A 12724-nucleotide genomic window follows, 5' to 3' on the forward strand; every position below is an offset into this window, starting at 1 on the left:
ACTATGCAACCCTACAGGACCTGGAGCGGAGTGAAGCTACCTCACAGCGACATGGCAGGATCGCAGCCTCCCTGCCTCTTGCTCTGCTCACACTTTAAGAGCAGGAGGTGAGACGGTGCAGCTCCTTCAATGCAGACTCAGCTGCACAGCGTCAGGGCGGCGGTGACACGTTACACCAAAGCCGCAGCAGTGCCACAACCCTGCCGCTAAGGACTCCAGGGACCCGGGGCGCACTCACCATTTCCTGCTTCTGATGCAACCAGGTGTCCCCGGTAAAGGGCCTACCATCAGCAGGAGGCATGGTCACCAAGGTGGGGGGACCTCTCAACGGCTTCCGGGACTCAAACATGGCGGTAACAGCCACACCTCCCGAATATCCGTGCTTCTCATTGGACAGTTAATGCGAAGTCATAACAGCATCGTCCCTGGTTGGGGAATGACAAGGTGAAAGGGATGGTAAGGGGTGGGGGCGATATGGATTTGGGAGGGTTGGGAGATTGTAGGTTGTGGGTGGGGAAGCATTTTATAACCTGGAAAATAGTCTTCCCTGCAGGGTTACAGCTGTAACCACAGGTTTCCCCAGTGATCTGTTTCTACCTCTGTTTCCCTCCTAGAATAAATAAGCCTGGTCTAACCTGGAGTAACCTTGTGTTTGAGGAAAACTAGAGTGTTTAGAGCCGCTTCCCGGGTGTATTTAGTTCTTCCACTTAGACATAGTGTCACGAGTTTGATGGGGCAGCAACCACACTCAGTACCTTAGGAACACAAGGCAGGATGTCAGGTGAGGAGAGGTCCTTAGCTCAGTCTGGACACAGCGTCGGGAAGAACGTCCTGGAGTTTGCAGGGTCCGGGATGATGAATGTTCGGCTACAGCCGAACCTTCTGTAGGGCTGATTCACGGATCAGAGCATCAGGCATGAGAAAGAGTTTGGAGTGTCACAAGTCCATTACCTTGGACCCTTCTTAGCCCTCCGAACAGCCATCTGTGGTCACATTCTGTACCTGACCTAACAACGTTCTGACCATTATGTAAATCGTTTGGAATGTACAGTAGAAGAGCACTCTCCTTTGGAATGTACAGAGCACTAATTTTCTAACCAACCAAAAGGACGAGAATGTCTGTAATGTTTGTTTGGTTTTGAGTCAGGGTCTCACCATCCACCCCTAAATGACTTCACTTCCTCAGAGGTCTGCCTTCCATCAAAGGCTTGAACCTGGTACCTCCTAAAAGTTTTAGAACCTTTAGGCTGAGGGGGTGGAGTGAGTAGAGTTGGCCAATCATGGACGACATTACTAAGAGCAATGAACTGTCCAATGAATAGCACAGATTCTCACAGTGAGTGCTCTTTCCAGAAATCCTATGTAAATTTTGGCTCAGGTGAGGGAATCCTTCTGAGGACCTAGTTTGGTGACTGTTTGTTTTGCTGACCTCAGGCCTCTTTGGGAGACACCTAGACACATCAGAAGCACGAAATGGTGAGTGTGCCTTGGGCTGCTGGGATCCTGAGAGGTGGGTTGGGACATTTGCTCCTTTGCAGCACCAGCAGCTGCATTTCCCCCTGGAGCTGTGCATTCCAGTGGGAGGTGGAGTCTGCCCAGGAGGCATGCCTGTGCCCACCTGCTCTTCAAGTGAGAACCCCACAGGCGGCAGCCTTGAGCCCCTGTTTCCCACTTTTCTGTCCTGATGAAACTGCTTCCAGGCAGTCCCCAGTCCCCTCTGTTTAATCCTTGCAATGAATCTTCAGCTGCACATATTTCCCAGTACTGGCTGTTGGCGATGCTGACTCCTTACTGTCCTCTGTAGGGCCTGCGTTTTCCTTAGTTTCCCTTCTCCTTTTGTGCTTCTGTTTTGTCTGATTTAGGTTCTTTTAATTATCACCATTGAGATCTTTCCAGGCTCCTGCAGTCCCTTCCCCCAACTGGTCAGCCTCAGAATTGGTCCCCATGCCTCCTGGTGTTGGTCAAATTTTACACAGAGCTGTGTCTGTAAGTCTTATCACCACATCCTACATGTTTTTATCCCCAGTTTTTCCTTTCCTTTTTTTCTTTTTTTAGTAATATTTAGAATTTTTTTCCTAGTTTTCCTCACAGCAGTTGTTCAAAATTACCAGTCAAAAAAATTAAATATGCTTCATATTTTGCTTGCAGTGAGGTTTTTTTTTGTTTGTTTGTTTTGTTTTTTGAGCCTCCAATTAGAATTTTGAAAAATGTAGGGCATTGGTGGCGCACGCCTTTAATCCCAGCACTTGGGAGGCAGAGACTGGTGGATATCTGTGAGTTTGAAGCCAGCATGGTCTACAGATCGAGTGCTAGGACATGTTCCAAAGCAATACAGAGAAATCCTGTCTGGAAAAAAAAAAACAAAAAAACAAAAAGCAAAGACAAAATTGAAAAGTTGCAGAATGTGAAAAGGTGGTCGAGATTGGCGAAGGGCTTCATGAAATTGTGTTTTTGTGGTTGCTGCTTGTTTGGCTATAGGCTTCTTTAGACAGAAGTGATTGGGAATGCAAATTCTGTAAAAAGTACTTTCTAATATTGAAGCCCTTTGAAAAAATATTAATATTTCATCTCATTCCTTTGGCCTCCAGATAGGTGATTTTGGTACACAGTGTAATTTCTGTCCCCTCGGGAAACTGTAGAAAGTTCATGTGAGACAAAGACAAGTGTGCTTTCTACCCGATGGAAAAATGGTTTTTTACATGAAAGTTGACCTGAGTGAAGAAAAACTTCAATTTATTATTGTGTATGGTTAAATTTTCGGTTTATTTATTTATTTATTTATTTATTGAGACAGTGTTTCTCTGTGTAACTGCCCTAGCTATCCTGGAAGTAGATCTGTAGACTGGGTTTGCTTTTTTTTTTTTTTTTTTTAAGATTTATTTATTTACTATGTGTACAGTGTTTGGCCTGCATGTATGCCTGCAGGCCAGAAGAGGGCACCAAATCTCATTACAGATGGTCGTGAGCCACCATGTGGTTGCTTTGAATTGAACTCAGGAACTTTGGAAGAGCAGGCAGTGCTCTTAATCGCTGAGCCATCTCTCCAGCCCTAGGCTTGCTTTGAACTCACAGAGATGTGCCTACCTTGGACCTCCCAAGTGCTGGGACTAACGGCTTGTTCGACCACCGCCCAGCCTTTAATTTTATTTTGAATTTATAGTTAATATGGCAATATTTCTTTTCTTGATTTTGTTTGTTTATTTTTGGTGACAGGTTTTCTCTGTGTAGCCCTGGAAATCCTTTGACCAGGCTTACCCTGAACTCAGAGATCACTCTTATCTGCCTCAAGCATTCTGGGATTAAACACTTGTAAACGCCGTGCCTGACATTGTGGCCTTGAATTAACTGGCTCTGTATAATTAATTTCCAGTAATGTCCATCTGACTGAAAAGTTCACTTGTTTTGTCATTGCTGCGTGGACTCTAATGTGCACATGTGCCACAGCTCCATAGTGCAGACATCAGCCGAGGAGCATCCAGGCGATTCTTTTAACTGTTGGCACTAGAGCAGCAGTGACCATGAGTGTGTGTTTGTGTTGTAGTGTGTGGACTTTTTTCATGGGGAGAGATGTGTAACTGGTGGAACAGTGTGTCTGTTTTCCACTTTTGAGGCAAGTTCACACTGATTTGCTTCCTAATTGCAGCAAGTCAAACCCGAATCACTGGTCAGTGTTCACTTTTCCACTCTTTCTCCAGAGGGTGTAAGATCTTCAGGTTTGCATGGAAAATGTGTACCTGCTTATGTGTATGCATCCTAGTCCTGCAGCCTTTTGTTTTATTGTTTCACTATTCAAACTCCCAACAAAACCTTTTAAATATATATTTAATATAGGGAATTTCCTAAACATGTGATGTAAGTTAATTTAATCTAGTGTTTCCACTCAGAAAACCTTCATCTTAATTTCTGGTGTCTTTTTCTTTTGCTGTGTCCCTCCCTCTCTCTCTCTTCCTTCCTTCCATCGTTATAACCAACCATGACTTCTAACACTATTGAAAATAATAAGAAAGCATATGAAGTACTGCTTGAGTACTCCATTATTCAATTGCTTCTACTTAAAGAAGCAGCAGAGAGTAAACCAACCAAACAAGCAACAATCCAATCCCAGGGCCATGATCCCCTTCACAGGGATCACCAAGGGCAAGTCTGGTACAACTTTTCAAAAAAAAAAAAAAAAAAAAAACAAAAAAACAACAACAAAAAACAACCAACTTTTGCATCAGAAATGGTCAGTGCAAAAAACATCCAGCTGGTGTCATTGTGACTGAGAATTTTAAACCCCTCTTACAGAAGGAATAATTCAGTCCTCTCCCATCATGATTTAGTAAAGGGGGGAAAACAGACAAAAAACAAAAAACAAAGAACAAACAAACAAAAAAAACGTGCCTGTGGGGGTGAAGTTGAAAATTTGGAAACTATTTGTGACAGTGTTGAGCATGAAAAGGCCATTGACACTGTCAAGTAGCTTCATGGAATTGGCATAGTATATTTGTTTCTGCTGCTTCTTTGGTTGTAGGCTGCTGTAAGCAGAAGGGATTGGGACTGTCAATTTTGTAAACTATAATATCTTTGGAAAAAGTGTTCACATTACCAATCTTTCCTTTAGCCTTCAGATAGTTGGTTTGTGAATAGTGTATTTTCTGACTGTTTGAAAACTTAGGAAACATTAGTGTGCCTTGTACTTGCTGGGAAAATGTTTTGTATTTGAAGATGGACTTGAGTATACATTATAGTCATAATGAATTTATTGCTATGTGTGTAATTACTTTGATATTAATACACAGTTAATTTTTAAATTATAATTATTACATTTTTATTATTTTTGGTGACAAGTTTTCTCTATGTAGCCTTAGAACTTGTGGTGTTGGACTCAGATGTCATCCCCCTTGTGTCACGAATTCTAGGATTGAAGGTTCCCATGACCATGCCCTGATTTTTGGTTTTTGTTTGTTTGTTTGTTTTTGGTATAAGGACACAGTAGAGTTGACAAAACCCTGAACCTTGAACCCACCCACCCCCGTCTTCTCTTCCCATTCCTATTCTCTGCATCCCATCCCTAAGTACATCTACCTCTCTACTCATGCCACGTGCATCCCACTGTCTCTGTGCAGCCATCTTCAGCACTCACAGGTCTCATGGGTCCTTTCTTCTCCTCCTTCTGTTCTCCTGCTCACTCTGGTTTTGAAACAAATGGGTAAGAGGAGAAAGATGGAATCAGGTATAAGAGCAACTGACAGTGTTTGACTTTGTGGACTTAGCTTACCCCACTCAGTATAATTACATTTCCAGTTACTTCCATTGCTGCAAATTTCATTTCAGTTGCTCAGTGGAAACTACTGTATTTATGTGCTGTATCTCCATCATGTGGATATCAGGTAATGGAGATCCAGGCTGAATCATATTTAGGTATTCAGACTACAGCATCAATGACCATGAGTGCATGTATCTGTTGTAGTCTTTGGAGTGTTTTCAGTAAAGTCCAGAGAGGTGTATCTTGGTGAGATGACATTTCCAGTTTTCAATTTTTGAGGCAAGTTCACACTGATTAGCTTGGAAACTGTAGCAGTTTATATTCCCACCAATGGTAAGTATTCACTTTTGCACACATCTTCCAGATTTATATGGCAAGCAGTTGACTTACTTGCCAGTATCCTAGACCTTCAAATATACATTTTTATTGTTTTGGTATTTAAAGACAGAGAAACTTTTAAATATATGTTTACTAAACATAAATGATTTATGCTAATCATATCTTCCTCTTATAACACAAGCATAACTGACTCTTCATTTCATGTGTCTTTTTCCATGTCTGTCTTTCTTTTATTACTGTGTGTGGACATCTTCACCAAAATGTGCAAACCACCAGTAGCAATACAACTGGAGAAAAATGACTCTCCATGACCCCCATGCCATCAGTTGTCATTGCCTTATTTAGCTAGGCTGACCTTGTCTTTTGGGATTGTGAAACTGTTTCTCTGTGTGGTTATGGCTGTCCTATAATTAGCTGTGTTTCCTTGGTGGTTTTAAAGTCAGGAATATGGCAGATTCTGGCTCTAAGTGCTGGGATTAAAAGTGGACAATTGCTCCATGCTAGGGGTGGCTTTAAGGAGCAAACACTTTCTTCTCAGATTTTTGACTGACTTGATCCAAGTGTCAAATTTACAAATGAAGTTCAACACTATAGGAACATCCAATATCCCAAGTGTTAAATAATGTGCTACTTGGGCATGAACATAACTATCACTGGAGCTAATAATAACATAACTGGGCCTTCTAGGAATCAATGTTCACTGCTGAAAGATGTGCTGTTATATTATTTACGATTTATTAAAGCTTGCCTGAGTATTCAGAAGGCAAAGTCTGTCTCTAGCTATAGAGATCAGGCAGTGGTGGCACACACCTTTAATCTCAGGACTCAGGGTACAAAAGCAGATGGATCTCTCAGAGTTCAAGGCCATCTAGGGCTACACTAGATTGAATCAGTCTAAAAGAGTAACAGAGTTCACACCATTAATCCCAGCACTAGAGAGCTATAAAAGATGTTGTCTGTCTCAGAATTCTCCAGCCATGTCAAGGAGAGCAGAGCAGTCTGGGATTTCAGTCTGAGGTTTGTTGGAGCCCGGATCACCTTTCAGCCTGCAGTAGAAGTTAGATCTAGTGGATGACTGCTTTGTTTTTCTGATCTTCAGCTTGAAGCTTAATACCCAATATCTGTCACTGGGTCTTTTATTTTTCATGCTACAGAGAGCCATTATCACCTATTACAGAAGTGGCAATGAATATTCTAGCTATAAGCCCCCAGAATTAAATTCTGATGGAGAAAACTTGCCTTGCAAAGTCTGCAAGAAATACACACTCCAGAGTATTTGTTACTATGAATTTTCTTGTATAATCATGATATATAGAATAATGCTGGGTGCTTTACATTCCCAAAAAAGCACCAGAGAAAGGAAATTCCTTCTCACTGGGGTGTCAGTGGTAAGAGCTGCATATGGTGGATTTCACGCAGCCCACATAACCCTCCCGCACCCCTTAAGTTTGCCCACATGCTTTACAAGTCAGGGCCCCTTTGAGGAAAGTGACCATAGGCATATCACAACTGAAGGTATGTATTGTCCATAAAATGCATGATTGTGAAACTGCCTATCAAGCTGGTATGTGTCTTGTTTTGAATTGGTTCCAGCTCCATGTCTTTCTGCTTCCAACAATGATAATCATTAATTGACCCTCTAAAGTGTTCACAAGCCCTAATTAAATGTTTGCTTTTATAGGAGATGCTTGGTCATGATGCTTCCTAAGGGTAGGTGATTAGTAACTGAAACAAGATGTCTTTCTTTATTACATCAAGTAATCAAGATAGCATCCCTCAGATATTCTTCAGTTAATCCTACTTGTGTAATCAGTTAGAGGATTTTCAGAAACATATATACTAGATGATTCCGTATCCTAACAGTCTGTCAGTTACAATTAACCCTCCTAATATATGTACTCCTAGGAGACAGTGACATTTGAGGATGTGGCTGTGGACTTCACCTTAGAAGAATGGACTTTGTTGGATTCTAGTCAAAAGAAGCTCTACAGAGATGTGATGAAGGAGACATTTTGGAACCTGATCTCCATACGTAAAACAACTCAATATGCTCCCATTGCTTATTCAGTTAGAGAACAATTGTGTCCTGCTTATGTGTGTAGTGTTGGTATTAGAAGTGAATACTTGGTGAACATAGTGTTAGCACCCATATCATTAGACCTAGGTTGTTAAACTTTTTATGTTGAATGTGACAATGTCATAATGTATTCTCTGGATTATCTTCTAGAGAAAACACTAGAAGAAAATATTGAAGAGGACTACAAAGATCTGAGCAGAAATATGGGGTAATTTATATTCAGTAGAACAGAATTTATATCAAACATTTGGGAATCGTGGGATGATTGAGAACCTGCCAATGGTTCTAAACACACCTTAGTGACAAATGATTCTCCACAAATTCCTGTAATGGAGCATGGACTTGTCATTCAATATTTGAGCATCTCATTTGTGTAATCTATTAATATCACTAATGTGACATTTAGCTCTGAAAGAGCTTTTACACAAAACTCATATCCAAACAACTCTACCACATGTCTATGTATTATTTGGAGCCTTTGAACATAAGTGCTGTGGTTTATTTGCTTTCTATTCCTGCAAAAAAAAAGAAAAAAGAAAAAGTTTGTGGTGGAACTCACTTTTGAAGCCAGGAGAGGAACTCAAGCCTGGCAGGAATCTAGAGGCAAGAACTGAACCAGAGGTGATGGAGAAATGCTATATCCTGGTGTGTTCCTCATCCCTTACTCAGATACCTGCCTTATTAAATCCTGGCCCACATCTGGAGGGGAACCCCACCCACAGTGGGCTGGGCCATTCCACCTCAGTCAGTGGTCAGGAAAATGCCCCTGAAGACATTCCTCAATTTCTATCTGATGAAGTCATTTTCTCCTTTCTAGTTCCCTCTTCTCAGACATGTGTCCTCATTTGTGTCAAATTTACCAAAATGTCCAACACACAACTCATGCCCTCCTAACCATGGCAAAAAAACACATCATAATTTAAGCCATCTTTCATCAGTCAGGAATGTGAAAATGCTTCCACAACTTGTTTGCAGGCCAACCTGAGTCATTTTCTCCTTTGAGGATCCCTATTCTCTAACATCCCTCAATTCGTCTAGTTGATAACTAAGTCACTAACACATGCTTAATTAGTATGTAGAATGCCAGAGGCCACAGAGTTTCACCACCTTATGTGATTTTTATGATTGCCCCCATCATGAAAACTTTTGCCTTCTTATCCACTCCATTTATTTATGCCGTTTTTGTTTTGTTTTGTTTTTTTGTTTGTCGAGACAGGGTTTCTCTGTGTAGCTTGGAACCTATCCTGGCACTCGCTCTGTAGACCAGGTTGGCCTCGAACTCACAGAGATCCGCCTGCCTCTGCCTCCTGAGTGCTGGGATTAAAGGCGTGTGCCACCAACGCCCAGCCCATTTATGCCTCTTAATTATTTTACTTGTATGTATATAAATTATTGTGTACACAAACTGGGCTAACTTTTAAGGAAGAGATAAGAGAGTAAGAGATCCTTGACCAATAATATTTCCCTTGGTTACACTAATGCTTTTCTCATTCTTTGTAGAACTCCAGTGCTTGAGGAAGACTGTGGATATGAATGTGATACTGAGTGTGATAAAAAGCAGGAAGCTGTTACAGAGAATATCAGCAGTAAAGATATGCCTCCTGGAGTAAGAGTTCATGACAGCCCACTGCCTGTAAGAAACATCATTGGCCATTCATCCTCACAGGACTGTCTCAGAGACCAAACTACACAGATACCATCTGTGTGTACGGAAACTATGGCAACACCTTATAGACATCAGGGACATCGGAAAGATATTAGTCACTCTGAATCATATCAGGTATTTGGAGTTTCTAAGGGGAATCCCTGGAAGTGTCAACCATGTAATGAAGCCTGTAGGAGTCTCTCTTCTGATCATCCTCAGGAGAGAAGTCACACTGGAGACAAACTCAATGAGAATGACTCTGTGAGAGACTCTACATGACCAGAATGATGAAGGAATCCATAAAGAAGTGAAACACTTTGTATGCAAGCTCTGTGAGGAATCCTTCATTGATCCCAGTGAGCTTTTCAACCATGAAAATAGTCATATTGGACAGAAAATGTTCAATTGTAGGCAATCTAGCAAAACATTTACATATGCAGAATGTTTTGAGAGTCATAAAGTCATTCACACAGAAGAGAAGCCGTATGCTTGCAAGCATTGTGGAAAAGCATTTGCCACCTCTGGTATTCTAAATGTTCATGAAAGGATTCATAGTGGAGAGAAGCCTTATACATGTAAGCATTGTGAAAAAGCCTTCAGTCACTCCAGTAGTCGTAACAAACATGAAAGAAGGCACACTGGAGAGAAGCCTTATGCATGTAAGTATTGTGGAAAAGCCTTCATTGACCTCAGTAGTCAAAAAAGACATGAAAGTGTTCACACTGGAGAGAAGCCTTATGCATGTAAACAGTGTGGAAAAGCATTTACACGCTCCAGTACTCTCATCATTCATGGAAGAATACATAGGAGAGAAAAGCCTTATGCATGCAAGCATTGCAACAAAGCTTTCAGGGACTCTAGCAGTCGTAACAGACATGAACGGAGTCACACTGGAGAGAACCCTTTTCTATGTAAATATTGTGGAAAAGCTTTTCTTGACTCTAAGAATCTTAAGACACACGAAAGTATTCACACCAGAGAGAAGTTGTATGCATGTAAGCATTGTGGAGAGACTTTTAGGGACTCCAGTAGTCGTAACAAACATGAGCGTAGTCACACTGGAGAGAAGCCTTATGCATGCAAGCATTGTGGCAAAGCCTTCAGTGACTCCAGTAATCGTAACAAACATGAAAGAAAGCACACTGGAGAGAAGCCTTATGTATGTAGGCATTGTGGAGAATCTTTCAGGGAATCCAGGATTCGTAACACACATGAAAGAAGGCACACTGGAGAGAAGCCTTATGCATGTAGGCATTGTGGGAAAGCCTTCACTGAACTCAGTAATCAAAAAAGACACGAGAGTGTTCACACTGGAGAGAAGCCTTATGCATGTAAGCAGTGTGGAAAAGCATTTAGACTCTCCAGTGATCTCATCATTCATGGAAGAACTCACACCAGAGAAAAGCCTTATGCATGCCAGCATTGTGGCAAAGCTTTCAAGGACTCCAATACTCGTAACAGACATGAAAAAAGGCACACCGGAGAGAAGCGTCATACATGCCAGCATTGTGGCAAAGCCTTCACAGAGTCCAGTAATTGTAAAAAACATGAAAGAAAGCACACTGGAGGGATGCCTTATCCATGTAAATATTGTGGAATAGCTTTTATTGACTCTAGGGAACTTAAGGGACATGAAAGTATTCACACAGGAGTTAAGCTGTATACATGTACGCATTGTGGAAAAGAATTTACACGTTCCAGTGCTCTGATCATTCATGGAAGAATTCATACTGGAGAGAAGCCTTATGTATGCAAGCATTGTGGCAAAGCTTTCATGGACTCTAGTAATCGAAACAAACATGAACGGACTCACACCGGAGAGAAGCCTTATGCATGCAAACATTGTGGCAAAGCTTTCGGTGACTCATGTGGTCGTAATAGACATGAAAGAAAGCACACTTGAGAGAAGCCTTATGCATGTAAACATTGTGGAAAAACTTTCAACATTTCTACTTGTTCTCAGCTTGAATGAAAAAAATCCCAATGGAGAAAAACCCTTTATGTGTAAGATGTGGGAAACTGATCATTCACTCTAGTGATCTTAACAGGCACTAAAGAGTTCATTCAAAAGACAGGCTCATTTATGGAAGCATTTGGAAAGCCTTCACCTGCTTTGGTGATCATAACAGACATGAAACAGGTCATGGTAGTCAGTAGGCTAACACTTGTTAGCATTGTGGGAAAGCCTTCACTAGTTCCACTTGGCACTACAGTAATTAAAACATTCACAATGGAGAGAAACCCTTTGTAAACATTTGGGAAACTTTCTTTGTTCTTGTCATTTTTATCAAGCATAAAAGACCTCTCACTGGGGCGGAGCCTTATCAGTTTCAGCATGGTGGGAAAGCCTTGGCCACCTCCAGTTTCTGTAACCCTCATGTAGGAATTTGCACTGACAAGAAGCCCAATGGATGTATGCATTTAAGTATTGCTCAAAATCCTTCGCCAGTTGCTGCTGCCATGATAGTCTCAAGAATTCACCCTGGAGAGAGTCCTACATGTGTAACTGTAGCAAATCCTTTAGCAGGTATAGTTCCTATTATAGTCAATTTTTTCCCACTGGCAAAAGCCTTTATGTTTGAATATTTTTTTCAAAGTGTTTAGAATGAATAAAATTTAAACTGTCAATTTAAGTATTGTGTTCCCAAATTTCTGTGTTTCTCATTCTGCTCAAACCCATAATGATCTCATAGTGAAAACTGTAGTGTATGGAACTCTCACCAGTATTAACTATGTGACAGTGCATTGGTTAAATGGCTTTCATTGTGAGGTATGAAAGATGAGTGTGATTGGACAGTGAGCTGCATTAGCTGGCAATGATTTATTGCCAGAAAACATGACTATCTCAGTTACTTTCCTAGATCTTACATGGTGGCAAAAGAGCGTATTCCTGAAAGCAGTCTTCTGATAGTCACATATACACTTCCACATTAATACACACACATGAATATCAATGAGTAAGATGCATTCATAAGAGTAGACATAATTAACAACTACAATATGTTAATGTAAAAAGAGACGCGTCATCTGTAGAAGTGTAGTTTTAAATTCCAATATTTTAGTGTATAAAGGATGAAAACTCGTTGTGGTATGTGCAATGATCCTTGTTTTGCTTCTGTTTTTATTTGTTGTCACTAGGGCTAGGGCAGTAGCTTTGAAACCAACAATAGTCGTGCTCTATTTGAAAATGGCCCCATAGGCTATTTGAAATTTTGTTCCCATTGGTGGAATGGTTTGAGGATGATTAGGAGGTATGGCCTGTGGTGAATGTCTATCACTCTGGGCAAATTTAAGAATTCAAAAGACACTGACACTTGCAGTGTATTCCCTGCTTCCTGATTGTAGATCATGTGAGCCCTTTGCTGTTCCTGCCACCATGCCTTTACTACACATACTACTTTGTTCTGAACATTCA

The 12724-nt window shown here is 41.1% G+C and overlaps 1 protein-coding gene across 1 annotated transcript; it reads left to right on the forward strand.

Annotated features, from left to right (window-relative positions):
- The first annotated feature begins 347 nt into the window (after positions 1-347).
- Positions 348-11212, forward strand: LOC100772077 (zinc finger protein 14-like). Its single transcript, XM_035445854.1, has 6 exons — positions 348-353; positions 7493-7619; positions 7815-7872; positions 9165-9297; positions 9578-10896; positions 10981-11212. Exons 1-6 carry the CDS (start codon positions 348-350, stop codon positions 11210-11212), a joined length of 1875 nt encoding a protein of 624 aa, XP_035301745.1.
- Positions 11213-12724: the final 1512 nt, after the last annotated feature.

Source organism: Cricetulus griseus, chromosome 5, assembly GCF_003668045.3.
Source record: "Cricetulus griseus strain 17A/GY chromosome 5, alternate assembly CriGri-PICRH-1.0, whole genome shotgun sequence".
Classification (NCBI taxonomy): Eukaryota; Metazoa; Chordata; class Mammalia; order Rodentia; family Cricetidae; genus Cricetulus; species Cricetulus griseus.